The 23441-nt window shown below is 40.8% G+C and overlaps 1 protein-coding gene and 1 long non-coding RNA gene across 3 annotated transcripts in view; one reads left to right on the plus strand and one right to left on the minus strand.

Annotated features, from left to right (window-relative positions):
* Positions 1-12443: 12443 nt before the first annotated feature.
* On the minus strand, positions 12444-15976 carry LOC125309298. Of its 2 annotated transcripts, none has more exons than XR_007196102.1 (4): positions 15791-15976; positions 15356-15708; positions 13628-13768; positions 12444-12872 (listed from the first exon to the last, which is right to left on the minus strand). It is a non-coding gene; the product is annotated as an uncharacterized LOC125309298 (long non-coding RNA). The 2 variants fall into 2 exon arrangements; XR_007196101.1 differs by having other exon boundaries at positions 12444-12945.
* Positions 13383-23441, plus strand: part of LOC125309296 (alpha-2-macroglobulin-like protein 1) — a 36817-nt gene continuing 26758 nt past the window's right edge. The window contains 11 exon segments of the mRNA XM_048266102.1: positions 13383-13758; positions 14863-15046; positions 15643-15802; positions 15884-15936; positions 16576-16596; positions 16729-16900; positions 21124-21208; positions 21363-21483; positions 22534-22654; positions 23052-23161; positions 23256-23420. Coding sequence (XP_048122059.1) covers positions 13685-13758; positions 14863-15046; positions 15643-15802; positions 15884-15936; positions 16576-16596; positions 16729-16900; positions 21124-21208; positions 21363-21483; positions 22534-22654; positions 23052-23161; positions 23256-23420 — 1266 coding nt within the window. The 5' untranslated portion in view covers positions 13383-13684.

Consider the following 23441-nt stretch of genomic DNA (forward strand, 5'->3'; position numbering starts at 1 on the left):
TATCCCGCTTTATAACCCGTTGCAACTGTAAAGCAATTGGAAACACACGGTTCCGTTTAAAAAGAAGCTCACTAGTTCAGCTTGTTGTACAACTTTAGCATGGACAGTAGCTTGTTTACAGTTGATTCCATTGTTGCGAAGCGTGCAACCAAAGATTCTAGAGCGCTGCAACCGTCGTCCTACTATGGTTTTTATAGTTACCATTCATAAGCATTGATATAGAACGGTGTCCTGTTATTCAGAATTAATAGCCACCCCACCAGCCAATCAGAAAAGAGTATTTCTTCTCTCCGGGTAATAACAATAAATATTTCCATTCTAATATGCACTATATGGACAAAAGTATCAGGACAGCTGGCCATTATTACACCCACAGGAACATTTATGACATCCAATCCTTAATCTATAGCCATAGTATAGCTATAAAGTATAAGTATAAGTATATATACTCTTTTGATCCCGTGTGGGAAATTTGGTCTCTGCATTTATCCCAATCCGTGAATTAGTGAAACACACACAGCACACAGTGTACACACAGTGAGGTGAAGCACACACTAATCCTGGCGCAGTGAGCTGCCTGCATCCACAGCGCCCGGGAGCAGTGAGGGGTTAGGTGCCTTGCTCAAGGGCACTTCAGCCGTGCCTACTGGTCGGGGTTCGAACCGGCAACCCTCCGGTTACAGGTCCGAAGTGCTAACCAGTAGGCCACGGCTGCCCCAAAAAGCTTCCACTGTTCCAGGAAGGCTTTCCACAAGATTGATGAGCATTTGTGAGTTCAGGAACTGATGTTGGACAAGAAGGCCTGGCTCGCCATCTCTGTTGGTTCATCCCAAAGGTAATTGACGGGATTGAGGTCAGAGCTCTATGTGGGCCAGTCAAGTTCTTCCACACCAAACTCACCCAGCCATTTGTTCATGGACTTTGCTTTGTGCATTACAGTACCAAGCTTGAGTTCGCTGAGCTCTTCAGAATGACCCATTCTTTCGAAAATATATGTGCGAATACAGACTGCATGACTGAGTGCATACACCTGTGGCGATCGAATTGAATGAAACACATTAATTCAGGGATTACATGGTTTTATGTCTCCCAATACTTTTTGTCCATATAGCATATTTCAAATAGTGATTATTATAACCATATGGTCATATAGGTTTTAGTCAGATTTTTTATTTTTTTTTAATTATTTTTTTTTATTTTTCGCGATGCCCAAATTTCCGCCAATGATTCCCGGACACTGGAAAGACCGGGTACACGAAACTTGGTGGGCATGTAACCCCACATGGATAGTATGGAACCATCGTTTTTCGTTTTGATCTGTAGCCCCCGTTGGACTGGACCCCCCCCGAAGGAGGGTAGGGCAGACACAGTTTTCTGTGAATATCTCGAAAACCGTAGGGTTTAGGAGGACCATTTTTTTTTGTATGTTGATCTCAAGGGGCATGTCAACCCATTCCATAACCACTCATTTCATGTATAGCGCCACCTAGTTAAACACAAAAAAAGTAAAAATGAGGTGTTGTAATTGAAGGTATCTGTGACCTAACATAGTCAAAACTGCACGAAATTGAAGTGTAGGATCATTATGACACCCTCTGTATGCACGCCAAGTTTTGTGGAATTCCATTCATGGGGGCCACACAATAAATTAATTTATGTTACTATACACCAACTGGCCTGTAGGTGGCCGGAGACAGTTTTCAGAATATCTCGAGAACCGTAGGGCCTAGAGGTCCACCTTTTTATGTATGTTGGTCTTAAGGGGCATGTCAACCCATCCCATTACCACTTATTTCATGTATAGCGCCACCTAGTTAAAAAATTAAAAGCAAAAAATTAGGTGTTTTCATCACAATATCTCTGGCTGACAAGGTCAAACTGCACGAAATTAAAAGTGTAGGATCATTATGACACCTCCGAATGCATGCCAAGTTTTGTGTACTTTCGTTCATGGGGGGGGGCCTTACAATAAAATAATTTATGTGTACATTTAGTGACGTACACCAACAAGGATTCCCGAACACTGAAAGACCGGGGTACACAAAATTTGGTGGGCATGTACAACCACATGGATAGCATGGAACCATCGTTTTTCGTTTTGATCTGTAGCCCCCCGCTGGACTGGACCCCCCCGAAAAGAGGGTAGGGCAGACACAGTTCTCTGTGAATATCTTGAGAACTGTAGGGCCTAGGATGACCAATTTTTTCCATATGTTTGCCTCCAGGGGTCATGTTAACCCATTCCATGTGCACACATGTGCATAAACAGCAACAACAACACGCATGCACATACATTTACAGTAATCATACGTATGACACATACTCACACAGTAGACATATGTACGCATGCATGCACATGCACAAACACACATACGCAGGCAAACACACAAGCACACACATACACACACACACACACACCCACACACATAAACATAAATTTGTACACGCACACATGCACACAATTCAAGAATTTTTTCCCCATTTACTCCCTGAATTTTGGTCATTGATACCGGACACCCCAACCAATCGGGTACATGAAATTTGGTGGGTATGTAGCCCCACTAGACTTTACGAAAATGTCATTTCGGCCCCTCGGACCACCACCAACCCCATGCTGGGCCCCCCTGAACCGCAAAAAAAACCAGTTTTTCCTAAATAACTACCTGAACCGTGGCACTGAGGATGAAGAATCTTTATGGTATGTTGGTCTCAAGGCCCACATCAACCTGGCTCATAATCACTCATTTGTGATTTGCACCCCCACCCCGTAAAAAATGAAAATGCAATATTATTCTGCTTTTAATCGCCCCTATCTTCAGTTAAGATGTTCAGAACTGCACCAAATTTTATGTGTATGATTGACCTGGCATTCTCTGGGGGGGTATGCCAAGTTTCGTAGAATTTCATCCATGGGGGTCTAAAAAATTAGGTTATGTGTACATTTAGTGACTGTACACTCATTGGCTGTAAATGGCGGTGCACACATATACACATGCACACACACAGGCACCCACATACTATCGGTATTAGAACGGCAGATACATAATTACAAATTCAGTAGGATTAAAAAGAAAGCCAAAATAAATATTCATCATCATCATCATGGCTGCATTTTCAGTATTGGCGAAAGTAGTCGCTTGTCCACTAGATGGCGATCGTTGCAGTGAGACGTAATTTTGTTGGAAGTTAAAAGTGGGTTGGAAAACAATGGACGCCTCACAAGGACTGTAATTTCACCGCAGCTTAACATCTAATAAGGATAGGGACGATGTTCACATGAAGTGTAATTCCCATTTCTTCTTGAAGCCTAAATAAATCTGAGGATGTTTATCGGACATGCTTGGTTTTACTGCAGGTAATGCTAATCTTGTAATATCAATAAGGACCTAGGTAATGTTACCGTTAGCTGGTTGAGTGATGGAGGCATTTGATTTATTGCATTTGTAGAAAACTATAAATGCAGTTATACCAAGCAAATGTATAGCAGCACTGTTTGTATCTTTCGACTGTCATTTATTGCACGCATACAAAAATCATTCTGTGCAATGGAAGATTTTACCAACGCTACAACCGGGTCTGATACAGTTTTGCCTTTATACATGCGTGAGACTGAGACGCCTGTTTATTTTGTTTTAAGCGCAGGGTGTGAGAGGGGAATCGATGTGCTTTTGATTACAGCTTGGTAGTTGTAGTCTGTGAAATTAAAAAGCACGCGGTGTGTGAAGTATCCAAACAATGACACCTTCATTTAATTATGGCTGCTTTAGCAACACACCTTAAGCTACTGTGTAGTGGGTCCCATTTAGAAGTGGCTACTTCATTGAAAGACTTCCTTGACTCATGGAGCTGCGTGAATGTTATTACAACTTTTCGCCAATGATATGACAGTTTAAGTCCCGCTTTGATACTGTAAGGCGTAGCCATTGGTTTCCAAAGGAGATTTTATTTGTGTTGCCAGCATAGCCTATTGACAATTTATGTTGTAAATAGGCCTACCTTATATATCCTACCTGTAGCTTAGGAAGCTAACAGCTTTCTATTAGGATAGTTTGTTAGTTACCGCTTTTGTCATAACTCCCTGATGCATTTTTGCATTTAGAATAGCCAGAGTGTGTATATCTCAATCGAAAATTAAAATAATATCGGTGCCTATGGATCTAGGCTGGGTGAACCCAGCCTGATCTGCCCGCTATTTATTTTTGATTTCTTAAAAGATTGAGCTTGGTCTGATGAAAGCCAGACTAGCCATGGACCTCAGTTAAACAATGCAAGGGAACATGAATCAGCCTATATTTGCACTAACAATAACGGACAAAAGCTCTTCAACTTTGGCCCGCTAAAATGTGTATGAACAGTCTAGCTGACGATTTCATCAAGGCCCATTTGGACATGTCAGTTATTTGCACCACTGGTTAGATGTAAAACAGCATTTAAGCTTCAGACTAGGCTACTGTTACTTAATTTGTGCATTAACAATAACGTTTCAGACTACTGTTACTTAATTTGTGCATTGACAATAAAGTATTACATGAACTAAAAGATGACTAAAATCTTATGTAGAAGAAGAAACATTCACAAAAAAAATCATCCATCCAAAAATGACCTTTTGTTTTTGATAGCTGTTGAAAACGGCATGGAACTGACAGAGATGTTTTGTTTAAAAATACACAAAAAAAAAAAAAAATAAATAACATTATGCTGATACCTTTTGCTTTTCCCAAATACAATGTAGCCTACAGGTGTAAGTGACCTTCATCAATCCAGTTGCAATGGATGAACTGTGATGAACTGCCCTACTTGTGATTGTTTAGAGATTTTAAAGGTTTTATAACAATGCTACATCTTCTTTGGCTATTCTACAATCTATTCACCTTTTCAGCACCAGTAGGCTACTTTCTGTGCAGCCAAGACACACACACTCAGGCATGCCAAACAAGCATACACAAAAGTTTCAAGAGTGGGGGATGGAGTAAAATATGGAGACAAATTGAAGTGTGATTTATTTTCATGAACGGATGTACAGGACTGAGCGGCGGTCATATTTTAGGAAATCTGCTATGGTACATCTAGTTAGTATGTATTAGAACGGCCGATACATAATTACAAATTCAGTAGGATTAAAAGAAAGCCAAAAAAAATATTCATCATCATCATCATCATGGCTGCATTTTCAGTATTGGCGATAAGTAGTCGCTTGTCCACTAGATGGCGATCGTTGCAGTGAGACGTAATTTTGTTGGAAGTTAAAAGTGGGTTGGAAAACAATGGACGCTTACAAGGACTGTATTTTACCCAGCTAACATCTAATAAGGATAGACGATGTTCACATGAAGTGTAATTCCCATTTCTTCTTGAAGCCTTAAATAAATCTGAGGATGTTTATCGGACATGCTTGGTTTTTACTGCAGGTACGTTAATCTTGTAATATCAATAAGGACCTAGGTTTCCCGTCAAGCTTGGTTGAGTGATGGAGGCCCATTTGATTGATTGCATGTGTAGAAAACTATAAATGGTTATACCAAGCAAATTGATAGCAGCACTGTTTGTATCTTTCGACTGTCATTTATTGCACGTGCTACAAAAATCATTCTGTGCAATGGAAGATTTACCAACGCTACACCGGTCTGATAGAGTTTTTACTATACATGCGTGAGACTGAGACGCCTGTTTATTTTGTTTTAAGTGCGTGTGGGTGTGAGAGGGGAATCGATGTGTTTGATTCCATCTTGGTAGTTGTAGTCTGTGAAATTAAAAAAGCACGCGGTGTGAAGTATCCAAACAATGACACCTTCATTTCATTATGGCTGCTTTAGCAACACACTTAAGCTACTGTGTAGTGGGTCCCATTTAGAAGTGGCTACTTCATTCGCGCTTTCCTTGACTCATGGAGCTGCGTGAATGTTATTACAACTTTTCATAACGATATGGCAGTTTAAGTCCGCTTGATACTGTAAAGGCGAAGTCATTGGTTTCCAAAGGAGATTTTATTTGTGTCGCCAGCATAGCCTATTGACAATTTATTAGGGCCCGAGCACCGAAGGGCGCAAGGCCCTATTGTTTTTGTAAGGATTATTATTATTATTATTATTCAGTATTATTGTTATTCTACTTTTTTGCTTTCCTGTTTTGAGGTGGTTAACATGGTGAAAACTCTTGAAATGTGGCACACACGTCAGGTGTCACGATCGCAGTTAGGTACAAAGAGCTTGATCCCGGGCGTGGCCCAGGGACTCGCTAGCGCCCCCTTAGGTGACTGATCCCGTGGTTGGCAAATATTTAGAGATGGTTAACATAATCGAAAAGTCTTGAAATTTGGCACACACATCAGGTGTCACACAAAGCAGCTAGGTAAAAAGCTTGGCCCCGGTATGGCCCATAGACTTCGCTAAGCGCCTCTTCCAGCCCCCTTAGATGACTGATCCCGTGGTGGCCATATACTTTCAGCTACAAACACCAAATTTGGTAGGTGTGTGTATCTCCCAAGATGAACAACTTTCGTATGTACAATGCATTAGCCACGCCCAACAGGAAGTGAGGTATTTGGGATTTTTGTGCGGACTAAAAATGTGATGAATTGTGATGCCAAAAAGAGGTGTTTCCCATCAGTGAAAAAGCATGAAATTTGGCACACACATCAAGTGATACAGTGAATAGACAGGGATAAAAGCGGGCACGGGCGTTGCCCAGGAACTCCATAAGCCCCTTATGTCACTGTGACTTATGGTTGGCATATAGTTTTAGATACACACACCAAATTTGGTGGATGTATGTAACTCCCAAAAACAAACAACTTTTTGTATTAACATGCCATTAGCCACGCCCACAGGAAGTGAGGTAATGAGATTTTGTGCATTGTGGACATGATCAATTTTAACGTACTCCTCCTAGGCGGTTGATCCGATTCATGTCAAAGTTGGTATACATGGCCTTGAGATGTTCCTGATTATAAATTGTGAAGCTTTTTTGATATGTTGTAATTTGATGAAATGGCGAAATTATTAATTTTAATACCCTTCCACATAAACAATAAATGTGTCATAATTCACCATGCATGGCTTGAAATGTTTTACATTTCACAGGTCATTGAAGACCATGTCAATGATAATATTCACAGGCCCATAATGCATGTTTGGCATAGCACCACCAACTGACAACAGAAAGAATGACAATTATACTGATGTCATATAATCAATTTGAACATACTCCTCCTAGAGGGTTTGTCAGATTCATTTGAAATTTGGCAAATATTATGCCAAGATGTCGCTGATGTTAAATTGCGAAGGGATTTTTGATAAGTTATATGTTTGATATGATTTTAATATCTCACCACAAAAACAGGAAATGTGTCATAAATCACAGTGCATTGAATGAATGGTCTGAAACTTCTCAGGTTAATAGATATCAAGATTATGATGATATCCAGACACCCAATGGGCCAGCCTGACATAGCGCCACCACCTGGCCAAGCAGAAAATGTGCAAGAAATGGACAATGCCTTAAGTGATTGATCTGAAACTTTATAAAATATCGGATATCATTATTGTGATGATATTCACATTCATAATTCACAGGCCTAGCATAGCGCCACCATCTGGCCAAGCAGGAAATGTGCCAGAAATGTTCTATGCTTTGAATGAATGGTCTGAAACTTCTCAGGTTAATAGATATTATTATTATGATGATATCCAGACACCCAATGAGCCTGCCTGGCATAGCGCCACCACCTGGCTAAGCAGGAACATGTGGGAGAAATTGGCAATGCCTTTATTGATTGATCTGAAACTTTACAAAATATTGGATATCATTATTGTGATGATATTCACATGTGTAATTTACATGCCTAGCATAGCGCCACCATCTGGCCAAGCAGGAAATGTGCCAAAAATGTTCAATGCTTTGACTGATTTATCTGAAATTTTACACAAAATTAGATATCATGATGATGACATTCAAATGTCTTATTAACATGCCTTACATAGCGCCACCAATTGGCAAGATAAGGAATGTGTTTTTTCCACGTCTGTTGGATATCACCAACAGATGCATCAGATTAATCAGATTAGCACACACATCAAATATGTACATTTCAGAAGCGCACCACGTCGGTGCTTTGTTGGGTTCCGCAATGTCACGGGTTGCGGCCCGCAGGTGCTCGGGCCCGCCATTGCCGCTTGCGGCTATATTGTTGTAAATAGGCCTACCTTATAATCCTACCTGTAGCTTAGGGAAGCTAACAGCTTTCTATTAGGATTTAGTTTGTTAGTTACAGTTTTGTCATAACTCCCTGATGCATTTTTGCATTTAGAATAGCCAGAGCGTGTATATCTCAATCGGAAAATTAAACAATATCGGGTGCCTATGGACTAGGCTGGGTGAACCCAGCCTGATCTGCCCGCTATTTATTTTTTGATTTCTTAAAAGATTGAGCTTGGTCTGATGAAAGCCAGACTAGCCATGGACCTCAGTTACACAATGCAAGGGAACATGAATCAGCCTATATTTACCTGAACAATAACGGACAAAAGCTCTTCAACTTTGGCCCGTTAAAATGTGTATGAACAGTCTAGCGACGCATTTCATCAAGGACCATTTGGACATGTCAGTTATTTGCACCACTGGTTAGATGTAAAACAGCATTTCGTTTCAGACTACTGTTACTTAATTTGTGCATTAACAATAACGTTTCAGACTACTGTTACTTAATTTGTGCATTGAGAATAAAGTGTTACATGAACTAAAGATGACTAAAATCTTATGTAGAAGAAGAAACATTCACAAAAAATCCATCCATCCAAAAATGACCTTTGTTTTTGATAGCTGTTGAAAACGGCATGGAACTGACAGATGTTTTGTTTATAAATACATAAAAAAAAAAAATAAATAACATTATGCTGATACCTTTTGCTTTTCCCAAATACAATGTAGCCTACAGGTGTAAGTGACCTTTTATCAATCCAGTTGCAATGGATGAACTGTGATGAACTGCCCTACTTGTGATTGTTTAGAGATTTTAAAGGTTTTATAACAATGCTACATCTTCTTTGGCTATTCTACAATCTATTCACCTTTTAGCGCCAGTAGGCTACTTTCTGTGCAGCCGCACACACACACTCAGGCATGCCAAACAAGCATACACAAAAGTTTCAAGAGTGGGGGATGGAGTAAAATATGGAGACAAATTGAAGTGTGATTTATTTTCGCGGAACGGATGTACAGGACTGAGCGGCGGTCATATTTTGTACCGCTATGCGGTACATCTAGTTTGGTTACATTTTACTTGACCGTGTCGACATAAGAGTGACATGACACTGTCATGAACAAGTCATAAAAAAGTCAAACATTTATGACATATCGCCACTGTTATTAAGTGACATTCGGTTTTTGTCATAAGAAGTTATGGTTAAGATTAGGGTTAGGTTTAAGGTTAGGGTTAGAGGTTAGGATTTGTCATGACAGTGTCATGTCGATACTGTCAAGTAAAGTGTTACCGATTATTTTAATGTTTGAATTGAAATCGGAAGAAATCTCAATCGTTTTTTTTACACTTAGAGAACTTCCACACTGCATGTTTTTTCTCCTCAAGCTTTGTCTGTGGTTGGCTACGATTACACACAAAGACACCCCTGATTACAGCCTACATACAGAAACACCACAAACAAACCACATCACGTATCAACCAAACACAGAATAGTGCCCACATCTACAGTAAAAAGGATTATTAAATAGCGACAATCTCCTGGAACTATGCTTGGACAAGGAACTTGCCTGTAGGACGCTTGGATATTTTACCTCTACACAAAGGGAGGAGGACAGTAAGAGAGGGAAAAAATGTCACAAGGATGTTGTTGGAGAGTTTATACTAGGATCAGAAAGTCTAAAAAAACATCCTATGCTACCTTCATGCGAGTTAAGCCTTTCTTGCCATTTAATTGCAAATGTCAGTGGCTGAAGTTGCAAATTATTGCTTAAAAAACACTAAAATGAAGATATGGTCTTTACATTTTTTCTACATGCTGCTCAGGCACTGCATGGGGATGGAATGCACTGCCACAGTGATTTCTCTAAAAATTTCTTTTGACCATTACTTCAAAAGTTGAAGTAAACCTTTAATCAGATCCTACAGAAATAAAGCAAGGAAACGAGGCAAGGCTTCTAGTGAGTTCTAGACTAGTGACTGTGCTGGAAGTTGCAGTGTGTGTTATCGAAAAAACAATGCCCCGCTTCTTCTACAAAAACAATGAATGCACCACTGACATTCCCATGTCAACAAAATTAAATTATACATGCTTGATTCGTTTGCTGAAATCAATTATGGAGCAGTAACCATTAAGTAAAGCCTTGTAGAGAAAAGTTGGATCATTGGCGAACAATTTCTCAAGGAACAGGGATTGAGCCTTACTCTGACAGTTTTGTCCCCAAAGTGATTGGAGAAAAAATCCCTCCTGTGTTGACTGAATTGCGAAAAGATGAAAACAACCAGATAGATAGATACTTCATTGATCCCCAAGGGGAAATTCAAGGTCTCAGTAGCCTACAGACATCACACACAACATGCACTTACAGCAGAAAGGGTAAAAATAAGTATATACATATAACAAAACTCCACTGTACGATAGAGACAGGAGAAGATAAGAAAAACTAACAAAACTAAATACTAAATATAAATTAAATGTAAAAAATCCACAGTGTGCTTGAGGATGATGAAGCATGAGACGCTTGCAGTGACAGCCATCACAGATCTTCATCAAAACTGTGTGCTATCCTGAGTCATACAAATTCATATCAAAAGCTACTCCCTGGGGATGTAATCATGAGAAATTTGTATGTGACGTGTTTATAGATATATAAGAAATCTCATGAAAAAGTACAAAGGTTTAGAGAAGGACAGTGAAGGGAAACTGAAACTAACACTTAACCGAAACCACCAGTATTTCTACCAGGTGCAAACTCAACTTGGGGTGTGCAAACTGGAATCTGCCCATTTTGTTGTTTGGACAGAAACGGATTTGCATGTTGAGCAGATTTTATTTGATTTGGAGTTCTGAGGTATGAAAAGCAAGAACATTTTCGACAGACATTATTCTAGAGTTAGTTGGCAAGTTTTACACAAAGCTTTCATCTACCATGGCCACTGTGTCCTTACAACCTGGAATATTTGCCTCAGTTGAATCACATGGCTCTGATTGTGCTGCAAGTGCCAGTGGCCAAGAAAGAACCTGGTGTTTCTGTGGCCAGGTTGAGTTTAGAAAGATGGTTCTATATGGGACAATGCAAAATGTCATATTAATTGGTTTCACTACTCATGTATTAATGTTATGATTGCACCAAAGGGAACCTGGTATTGCCCACAGAGCCAAAAGCTACCCCAGTCTCTTCCAAAAAAGAAAGAAACCTCCAAAGTAATAAAACAAAAAATAAAACTTTTTTAGTTGGCTGCTGTGAAGTTTCACTGATACTTTATTTTTCCTTTAATAAATCTGTGTTCTGATGATAGTGAAATGCTGTGTGTTCTCTTCCACAACAATACAATGGCTTAATGACTGTAAATTAACAATCATTTATATAATTTTAGCCTACTGTATATAGACACAGAGACATGGATTCATTTATATTTTCTATTGCCAAAGTGCATATAAAAATATACTTACAGTAGGTAAAAATCCACTACTGATGGACAAAAGTTTACCAGAACAGACAAGTCCAATCTTATATGCTACAATAACCATCACTATCTACACATCAAGAAATTAATTGACCCCCCCCCCTTTTTGCCCTTTGATTGAGATGAGCATTTGTGAGTTCAGGAACTGATGTTGGACAAGAAGACCCCCCCCCCCCAAAAAAAAATAGTATTTCTGGCCCACACAACCAATCACACGCTCAACATGAATCCTGACGTGGGCAATTTTCCTTGTGGTTTCTAAGTGAACAGGAGCTACTGTAACTGTGACTTTCCAGGAGTGAAGGCTGGAATTTGTACATGAGCCATTCTACAACCTAAAGTGGCCTGAATATTTAAGCCATGGTCAGCAAGAACTAGATCACCAAGTATGTTGTCCAAAAAGCCACAGCTTTCAGTTATGTTTTTGTTGCTACTCTTCCTCCCCATGCATTTGAATTGTAGGAGACTGTGCCCTGGGGATTGTAATACCAATCAAGAATTGAACTGTGTTATGGTGCTTGTAGGAAGACCATGTTTTTGCTCTGGCTATAGACGGACATTCTATAAAAACCTCAAAACGGTCAATAATAACAGCAAATATTTTCCCAAAATGTTTCCTGAATTGCATTGGCATGTTTTTTTTTGTTTTAAACTGTTCTCTTTCTGGCCATATGATAATTGGCTTCTTGCGAATAAACATGACATCGGTGATATCCTTGTAGCAGTAACTATTGACACATTGAATGCATATGACAGGAAAGTTGAGGAAACATTTAGATGCATCAATGTAAGCATCAACTGCTTAAACTTATCAAGTGACTTCTTCACAGGGAGGTGGGAACTAAGGAATGTGAAGAGTACTAACAGTATCTGGTATGTATGTAGGCCAGTGAAAAATAATAACTTTCCATCCTTATCAACAAAGGCCCTTTGGTCATAGGAAGTGAACAAATGTGCAACATCACTGAATGTTTTCAGTTCTAAGACTTTGGAGTTCAGTGTTCATAGCCTCAATTACATCACCAGTCAATTCAGTTTGAGTCCCTGTACAGCACAAATTATCGCTGACATAATCACTTGTGTTGGGGTCATCAGTCTCAGCAGCAGCAGCAGTAGCTTCAGCCTCCAGTCTCTGCTGGGTTTGATTCATGTGACGCTTGTAGCGTGAGTTCCCTGTTTCTTTGGGTGACCGAGGTTCCTCCTTGCTGACCTGTCAGTCCAACAGATGGCACCAAATCTGGGTCATCCTTTTGGTAAAGGTCAGACTTCCTACCAGTAATACACTGAAAAATACAGCACATTTTAGCTCTACGTTTTAAGAACGATCAGAATAACATATTAAGTCAATGCCACATGCGGTAGCTTGATATGAATAATATTATATCAATGTCAATGTCAGCTTTATCTAGGCCTATCACATTTAAAATAGCCAGTGTCCTACCAAAGTGCTTTACAGTAAAATAAGCAAACAGTAAAAACAATAAAAGCAATAATTGTTTTTACTGTTTATATTAAAAATATTATTATTATATCATACACTAGAAATCAATCAACATGAAATGTTTTTCAAAGAAGGAGGCTGCCCAGAGTGGAAGTGCATGGTCCTGCAATCCAGTCCTCAAAGAGTGGAGTGCACGCACATCTGCAAATTTAAACAGGTGCTGGGTATAAGGCTTAGCCAACAATTGAAAAATAAAAAGATACCCGCACACTGTTTCTATAAGCTCCCAGAGTGGTTTATTAACACAACGTTGCGACCAGAGGTCTTCGTCAGGTATACCTTCAGGTGTATCTTTTTATTTTTCAATTGCCTGCAATCCAGTCCCTCAGGAGTTTAGACTTGTAGGTTATAGAGTGTATTGACATCATTAACTGCCAAATGTGGAAAGACAATATTGTCCCAAAGTTAATGATTTAGGGGGCTAACAGGAAAAGGTATCAGGGGAATGGGATGTTTCCTAGTACCAGTGGTGACCGTTACAGCAGTGAGTCTTGTGTCCAAACCCCTGGAGACACAGAAGAATGTTCCTCTGGAGGATCTGCACTGCCCTGGGGCTGCTGGCTGCCGTGGGTTACGCTAACCCAGCACCAAGGCCGTAAGTGAAGCTGCACACACACACACACACACACACACACACACACACACACTCACACACTTAAAAGACGTTCTAAGAATGTCCTCTAAAGCAGTGTTTCTCAAAGTGTGGTCCGGGGATCACTGGTGGTCCGCAAGCTATCCCAAGTGGTCAGCGAGCAGACGTGGTAAAATATAATATAGATGAGTTGTTTGCCATATTGAACCAACTTGTTTGTAAATTCAAACAGTTCTGCAACACTGCCTATGTAAGCTATGCCACTTGAAATCATATGAATCCTCAGACACAATAAGCACTCTGACACAATAAGCAAGGTGCAAAGATAACAAGTAAGTTGAGTATGAGTGTTCAGTGAGTAAGCCTATTGTGCAATATACTGTTGAAGTAGGTCTACTATTATTTTTTTTAGCTAGGTGGTCCGTGATTTTTTTTTTTTTTTGGTTAAGTGGTCCTTGGTCTGAAAAAGTTTGAGAAACACTGCTCTAAAGGTATTGTGTTGTGTAGCCTTCAGAGAAGGTTCCCAGAACGCCCCGTTACAGCTGTTTTTGTGCAACTGTTTAGGGAAGCTTTTGGGAACATTCCCTGTTGGCTATATTAAGCCGGTGCCAACATTGACCACTCAGGTCAGATACCTGATGAAGACCTGAGTGGTCGAAACATTGTAACCTGCCATTAAACTGGGAGCATACAAGGCAGTGTGCGGATATCTTTTCTTCCTACTAAGATATTTGACATACAGTAAGTTGCTTATAAAAGTGTTTGCTAAATGAATAACCAATACATGGCAGGACTTTTTACAATGCACACACAGCCCTATATGTTCACACAAACAACAAGACACAGTGTGGGGTTACATGCAAACGAATAATCTGATTTCAGTCTGATTATACTCTTTACTTGGTCACCCGCTAGGAGGCTGGCGGTATCTTGGTAGGGTCCCAAATGACAAAGAACACACGCGCACACACACAAACACACACACACCATAGACACAGTCTGTTGTCTGTTGTCAACTGTAGTCTGTTGTCATTCACAGCCTTATTCATGACACAGTTCACCAGTGAGTGGTGGGTAAATCTAGTGAGTCGCTGTGCATCTCCACAGGTCTTTTCTTGTGACGTTCCCTGCATCCATAAATTCTGGCTCACATGCTAAAGTGTGTGTGAGCTTTTTAAAGCCCTCAGCTGAGCCCACTGTCATGTCCATCTACCTGAACCATAAGGACAACAACACACTGCTGCTACAGGAGCCAGCAGACACTGAGTTCCACCGCTGCTTCCAGATTCAGGTCAGTCATTGTCTTAGTTTAGTTAGTGTAATGCCAATATGGCAGTTTTCTACCCATGTACTGCCCCTTCTGCTGCCAAAAGTCGACATATGAATACATTGTGTCAATCTTGTGGTATGTTGCATACATTGTGGCAATCGTGCCAAGCTTGGTGTCAAGAAGCCTTGCACACACGCAGTGTGCCCAAAATAGCTGCCTGCAATGTTACCCGTGCCAGTGTCTCTATGCAGTGTTGCCCGTGCCAGTGTCTCTATGCAGTGTTACCCGTGCCAGTGTCTCTATTCAGGTAGTGTCTCTATGCAGTGTTACCTGTGCCAGTGTCTCTAGGCAGTGAAAGTTGTGCCAATGTCTCTAAGCAGTGATAGTGAGCAGGGTTAGCTGTGTACAATGCATCAATCAAAAGATCTGTAAATCCCCTGTAGACTCCTGTGGTGATTTTCAGAAGATCGGGAGATGTTTCTATTTTCTCCTTGGCTCTTGAGCTGATGAAAGAGTTTGAGCAAAATAGCAGGTGTTTTTACTTTCTCCTCTAGACTTTTGTCCTGATGAAAAAGTTGGGACACAAGATAAGGGCATGTTTTCATGTTCCCCTCCAGGCTCCTGTGGTGATGACCATGTCCGTCCAGAAGATCCGTGTAGAGGTCAAGGGTCAAACATTTAATCTGATGGAGGAAAGAAAAGTCCTATTCAACCCCAAACCAGCTCCCATCACCTTTATTCAGACAGATAAGCCTATATACACACCTGGCCAAACAGGTAAGTGGAGAGGAAGGTGCAGAGGGCTTCACACAGCATACCTGCCTTAACAGATCTGATTGTAACAGTCATCTTCTGCAGTGCATTTCAGAGTGATCTCATTGGACACAAAGTTTATCGCAGTTAATGGAGAGGTGAGGCAAAGAGAGCTCCCACTATGTGACAATCCTATGCAAACTGAATGTAACCAAAGGTTTTAGGCGGGGATCACATTAGCCAGCGGCCAGCGGTTGAACAAGCTGAGCGTTGAACTTGGTTCAACTTTCAAAGCGCAGCATGGGTGTATTCAATTGTCAGTTAAGGCAAACCATTTGTGTTACCATAGGAACGAGGTAGAACTTATTATGGTCTGAGCGTTGTGTTACGCTTGCTGCTGCCACTTGCTGCTGGCTGTGATCTCCGCCTTACTTAAATGTCAACACTGGCCTCATGGACTTTGGTTTGTCGCATAAAGAACCTGACTCAGGTGCTGTGTGTTGATCCCAAATTGGTTAACCCAAATATCAGCCAAGTCCAGAATGTATCGGACCAAGAGCCAACCCAAATCTGTTCCCCAGTCAGCAGCTGCTGGAGTAGCCCGCAATCATGTGGGCTAGTGATTCAAACCACTTGTTCTGTGCTTCAGCCAATGAAATCTAAATGCATACCAGAGGAGGACTTTAACACATTTAACTTTTATGATGTCATGCCCTGCGACTACAAATAATTGACAATATGTTTGATTACTTTATTCACAACTGTCCTTGTAACATCTCTTTTTCCTACTTTTGCAGTATCCAGTTGTGGAACTTAAGGTAACACAATCCATTATTGCATGAGCATATTGTTGTATATCAGAAGTGTTTGTAGATCATCCACTGCAATATAAACATGTAAGAGTCTCAGCTGTAAGAGTCTCTGATTCACCTCTTGTCCTGTTTAAACAGAATAGTGGAGGGACCAGGATTGGGCAGTGGCTGAACTACTCGTCACAGGGCCAGATCCTGGCTCTCTCCCACACCTTGAGCTCAGAAGCACCGGAGGGGGCCTACTTCTTCTACGTTTACACCAATCAGGACCATGCCACGGCGACCCATGGCTTTAGAGTGAAGAAGTACGGTATGTCCGATAGCCCAGCTCTTTAATATGAAGAAATCTGACAACCTAGCTCTTTAACGTGTAGAAATACAGTAGGCCTATGTCTGACAATTCAGCTGTTTACTGTAAAGAAATATGGTACTATACTATTTGTACACATCTTAAAGGAACACACCCACTTTTTGGGATATTAGCTTATTCACCATCTCCCCCAGAGTTAGATAAGATGATACAGTGGCGCCGCCAGCCGTAATCCTGTACGCATGTGCGTACAATTTTTCAACGCTTTATTCATGAAATCATTCAGTATTACAACAATAAAAATAGCTTATAGTTAAAAATAGTAAAAATAGCAGTTATAGTTACAGTGAGATTAGGCATTGCATAGAGTCACTCTGTTTGGAACATTGCAGTTCGGGTTTCAAGATTGATAAGATTCAGGTAATGTGTAGGCTAAAATATGGATCGTCTCAAAGTTTGGGACAAACAGCAGTGTAGGCAAATCCTTATTGTTAGGTTACATAGCTGTCTTTTCTCTAGGCCTCTCGCAAATCGCGACATAAGCTCATTGGTTTCTTTTTTCATTTCTTTCCCTTGTTCATGTGTTGGGTAGTGTTGGGTATAATGCATTTAAAGCAATGTTCACGTCATGTGAGCCAGAGCCGATATGGCCAGAGCTGCTTGCTCTGTAAAGGTATTTCTGTCCCACCCAAATTGCATTAAAATGGTGCATTAAAATAGCGCCCTGGGCCATGGTGCGTACTATAGAATACAACCATAGCGGCGCCCCTGAGATGATACATACCCTTCTCGTTTCCATGTGTGCAGTAACTCAGTCTGAAGCACCCACCATTAGCATAGCTCATTGAGGTGGGCAGTTCTAACTAGCCTATCTCCCAAAAGTGACGAAATAATAGGGATGTGACGCTCGAAGCTGACGTTTCGAAACAGTGTCGAGCTTCCGAAACGCAAGTGTTTCGAAGTGTGGTTCAAAACGCCCATGTCACGTGACCATGGTTTAGTGAGGAGGCTTAAAAGATTTGGTTTGGACAGGTGGCACACTTGCCGCGAGCCAATTACCCGAGTAAACACCTGTTTGATCTAAATGACAAAGTCCCAGAATGCTTAAAAGTCATTCAAACACATCCTATCTTTGTGTTTTTTTTGTGAGGAGAGAGATTTTAAGAGATATAGAGACATATAGAGATATAGCGATTTATAGTGCATTCTTGTGATTGATAGGTTAGTGATATAGCAGAGCTGCCAACTCTCACACATTGGCCGTGAGACACACACATTTGATTAGTTTCACACGCTCACACGCCACACCCCCGATTTCTCACGCTGAAGTGTCCACCCGGTCGGTCAGATGCCTGAAAAATGAGTTTTATCTATAGATCTACCTGTTGAGCCACTGATCGACTAGTTATGCTTTCAGAGACGGTGAGAGGGTTCAAGAGCACCCCCTGTCTGGAATTTTCTAAATTTACGATGCTACTTCAGAAGCCATCCCAGGCGCATTTCCCCGGCTTCAGGTATGCTGTGAGTATTACTGAGTATTTTTCACGCTGAAGTGTCAACCTGGTAGGTCAAATACCTGGCAGATGAGGTTCAACTAAACTAAACCTATACATATCACACATCATGTGAACGAGCGGAATCTAAGCTTTCCAAAGATAGCGCCAAGTTGCTGTGATAATGGTTCGCGAGAAAATTAACATTGAACTGACATGCAATTTAGGCTAAGCATATTTGCATTTTGCACACAGAGCACAGCCATTACTCTCGGTTAAATATTTCACTAACCCTTCACACAACACATGGAAAACCCAATGTCACAATAAACAGCAAACCGTACCGAATACGAGGATATAAAGCATGCCTCTGTGCAATAAGTGGTTCCTGAGTAATCCGGTTTTGAAATTGCAACACATTTCTACATAGTCTCATTGGGGCGAAATTATAATGTATTCTAATATAAACTATTTGTCAGTACATTACAGTTTTGTAAATTGTTCAGCCATAGATTATCCCACTATCATGGTTCTTATATTGTCAGGTTCCAGCCAATCCCACTTAAACAGATAAATTAATATATTTCTATTGGCATGCTTCCTAGTGACATTAATGCAAAAATATGAAGAAAATCAAATTATGAGACACAAATATTGATATAAAGCCTGACATAAGCCATATGCTAACATTCACATCATACATTCCCAGATATGGGTACATCCTGAAAAAAAGGAAGAGCATGTACAGTAGGCTATAGGCTAGATGGCCATTACAATGACCAATATCTTATCTTAAATGAACTAGCTGAATAACATATGACCACTTCTGCAAAATGTACACGCATTTCTGAACTGTGAATTGTAGCATTTATGTTTTGTGGTTGTGAACTTACTGCAATATCACCATAACTATTCCACCTGTGTGTGCATGGTTATAAGTGCAAAATAGTTTAGGCTACAGCACAAATCTTTCCATAAAAATAAGTCTGACCCCTGAATTTATTTTGAAAGTGCACCTGATTGATGCATTTAAAAGTTAAAATATACAAACATTTCTTAAATTCTTACAAAACACCCTTAGGATGACACAGCATCAGATGAATGCAGGTTCAGGCCGAGGTCCTAGTAGTAGATCCCTTTGATACCAATGTTAATTAAACTCTGGGACCCTGGTCCCTACACCTGAGAACCACTGATGTACGTTTTTTTTTACTGTACGGTAATAATGCTGAATGAGCCAAACAAAAATTTCCGCAGCAAAATTTTGGTTGGCCCCACCAAATCTCACTCCAAGGTTTTTTGAAAAGTTGGCAGCCCTGGATATAGATTAATTGACAGGCTAGAGACAGACAGTAAGCGATAGTTTAGATAGATATAGTCTAGTGACGTTAATATTTAGATAGTAGCAGAAGTAAAAAATATATGACTGATGCCTTTATTTCAAGAACAGCTGACCCTTTGAAATACTGGCAGGAGAGGAGAGTGGTTTATCCAAACCTAACTGTGATGGCAAAAAAATATTTGTGCATGCCAGCAACAAGTGTGCCTTGTGAAAGATTTTTTTCCAAGGCTGGGGAGGTTTATTCAAAAACAAGAAACAGATTAAATGCCAAGACGGAAGAAGAACTGTTATTCCTAAATAAAATTGTATGTTGACATACAAAAAATGTGTTGTTTATTTTTCCCATGTTGTACCTGATTAGTCTAACCTGCTTCACATGTATCCTTTATTTCCCTACAACATGTTCCCAAAAAAAAACCCTGGGCCATAAGCATAGCCTACATTTTAAAACCATTGTAGCATTTTCCTCTCCAGCATATTCCAAAGGATAATGTACTATGAAACTGAAATAACAAAACATCTAACTGGCAGATATAAAAATGCTCTAGGTACTGAACGCATATACTAGTCTGAAATTTCTAAGCACCAGCAGAGAGTCGAACACCGGCCGCTCCGCCGGAATAAAATGAGTTAACCACTAAACCATTGGCTGTGGGCCGAAATCTTATGTTCCATGTTGGCTATTTATATTCTTCGTCTGAAGCAGTTGTGCTTCACGGTCAAAATGTGATGTTAGCAAAACTGGCCACTAGATGTCACCATGGAGTTACGTGTGTCGGATTGTTTCGAAACCTCGACACATTCCGGCGCAATTGCTTCGAACGTTTCGTTGTTTCACAAAGCCTCGTTCTGCCCATCCCTACGAAATAACTCAAACATTGTTCTATTTACATGTTGTAACTAGTATACAGTAAATACAACGTGTACAAATTTCAATGTAAAATGCAAATGCAAATGCAGCGATTTTCTAATCATAGGTTATACATGCTTGGAACTACCTTCTCATTCAGACGAAGCACTGCTACTGCCGCTTTTCAGGTGCTGTGTGCAAATCACTCCACCCAAGTAGCAGTGCTTTTCCTAAATGAAAACATAGTTCCAAGTTTGAATATGCTTAGAAAACTGCCTATCTGTAGTTTGTATGTTGTAAAGTTCTTTTGTAGTGTTGTAGTGTTCTTTTGTCACCTTTGGGTGCTATGGCTAGTTGGAACTGCCCACTTCAATTCACTATGCGAAGCTATGCTAACAATGGGTGCTTCAGACTGAGTAACTGCACGCACAGAAGAAGAAGGGTATGTATCATCTTATGTAACTCTGGGGGAGACAGTGAATAAGCTAATTTCCCAAAATGTTGGCATGTTCCTTGAAATAAACTCCCTCTGATTTAGTGCTGCCTAAGTTTGAGGTAACAACAGACCATCCCTTTGTGGTCAGTGTCGGCTTAGATGTCCTCGAGCTAAAGGTGTGCGGAAAGTGAGTCTCTTCATGCACACTCAGTTCCTTTTTCTCTCTCTCTCTCTCTCTCTCTCTCTCACACACACACACACATGCGCACACATTCATGTACACATACATTATGATTCTTTGGAGTTCTAACCCCAATTCTAAAGCAAGGCTCTGTTCTCAGATACACTTATGGGCTGCCTGTCCCAGGTTTGGTTTTAATGGTTTTGTGCCGTCATGCGAGAGCCTGGATGCTGAGCCTGGGTGAAACCCTCAGTCCTCTGTGTCTCAATGCTTCCCTGGAGGTAGGTCTCTGGTCAGGTGCCCATGCGGACCCAGGTTCGAATCTAACCTAATGTAGTCTTCAGAACCCACCCCACACTTCACTCACTCCCTGCCTACTCTACATTGTCATCCTGATGAATGCTTAAAAAAATACAATGGATGCCTTAAAGCCCCCTAAATATTTTCATACCTAAAAGTAACAGTTCCAGAATCATTTTGATGGCACATAAACTCTTCTGACACACTCTGAGCAGGTCATGATTAATGTGACGTCTTCTGCAATCACTGACTGCACCTTCAAGCAAAAATGTGGTACCTGATGCCTTAAGATAGCCTGACGAGCCAGAACCACATTAAAATGTAGGGTCTGGGCACTCACCGTTGGCAGTGCTCAGTCCGAGGGGCGGGATAAACGGTTGTCTTTCAAATTCCCTCTGCACGCAATAGGACAGCTCATGCGTTCCCACCCATGCGTTTTCCCACCAGCGGAGCTAGTTGGCTAGTTCAAACTTTTGCCAACTTAAAAAAAACTTATCTCGTGTCACGCTGTTCGCCAATAGCAATATCCATCTTCTTTGTTTTCAAATAGCCAGGAATTCAAGTCAAACCGTTGCAACTCTGCCATCAATGATTATGTTAAGCCTGCCTAACGTCTCTATACACGATTTGATTGGCCTGATAGAAATGTAATTTTTCCAGCTCACAAGCCAACGGAGAGTTGCTAGACTAGCCCTGGCAGCAAATGTAATTTTCTGCCGCTAGGGTGCGTCTAGATTTCTAGGCTAGCCTTAAGAGGCACACTGATCCTGACTTCTAGCTAGTCCATCCTGCTTGCAAGTGTGTGCATTTGTGTGCATGTGTGTGTGTGTGTGTGTGTGTGTGTGTGTGTGTGCGCGTGCTTGCAAGTTGCAAACAAAGGGATGTATGACCTGTTGAATTGGGTTGAAATTCAGAGGGATCACAACATCATTTTGACACACTGGTGCACACAGTGACGACTGTGTCGAGTATACTCAGCCCTTAAAGTGTCTGAAGGGCTCTATGTAACTAACCTGTTTTCATCCCCACAGATGGGTGATTCAGGCTGTGCTTCTCATGTGTTCAACATGACATTTTTTACTGACAGTGGCTTTGCTACAAAGCTAGACGATGCTCTTGATTTCAATGCCACAGTCATTGAGGAGGAAACAGGTGAGTAAATGATAAAGAGGAAAAGCATATTTTATTGCTTCCTGATGCCCATTCATATAGGACAGCATCCACAAACACACACACACACAGAAAACAGCCATGATGGAATAACAAATCCACACATACTGTAAGGGTTATGATATGGATTTGGACTGATGCTAGAGTTGTTGTTGTTGTTGTTAGGGCGATGGTAGCATAGTGGTCATTAGGAGCTAGGAAAGCCTGCAGTTGCCAGGAAAGTTGTGGGTTCAATATCCAGCTTCCACCGTTGTGCCCTTGAGCATGGCACATGGCATGGCAACCCCAAGTTGCCCTTGTGATATAATTGAGATATGTCTCTCTGGATAAAAATGTCTGCTAAATGAATAAATGTAAATCATTATTTTTACAATTTCAGAGGTGAGCAAGTCCATAACTGCAAGAATCTGGATTTCCTACTCCCTTGGAAGCATCACATTTGAAGAGACCCCAAACGTGTATGAATATGGATCAGTTGTGGAGGGAAAGGTATGGTCTGGACTAAAACTTCTTTTGTGAATTTCCCTGCCTGCCTATTTGCATATTACACTCTTGCTTTGTCCTCTCTGCTCTGCTACCACAGATCAGAATGAGGCATTTTAATGGAACAAGTGTTGCATATAAGCCAGTCTATCTGTATTTACATGCACACCAAGAGCCCCTGATGAGCATCACCACTGACTCTGATGGACTGGCCAGTTTCTCTTTCCACACCGCTGCTCTCAATAAGGACAACATCCTCCTGTTTGTAAGACCCTCACTGACCTTA

Source organism: Alosa alosa, chromosome 16, assembly GCF_017589495.1.
Source record: "Alosa alosa isolate M-15738 ecotype Scorff River chromosome 16, AALO_Geno_1.1, whole genome shotgun sequence".
Taxonomy (NCBI): Eukaryota; Metazoa; Chordata; class Actinopteri; order Clupeiformes; family Clupeidae; genus Alosa; species Alosa alosa.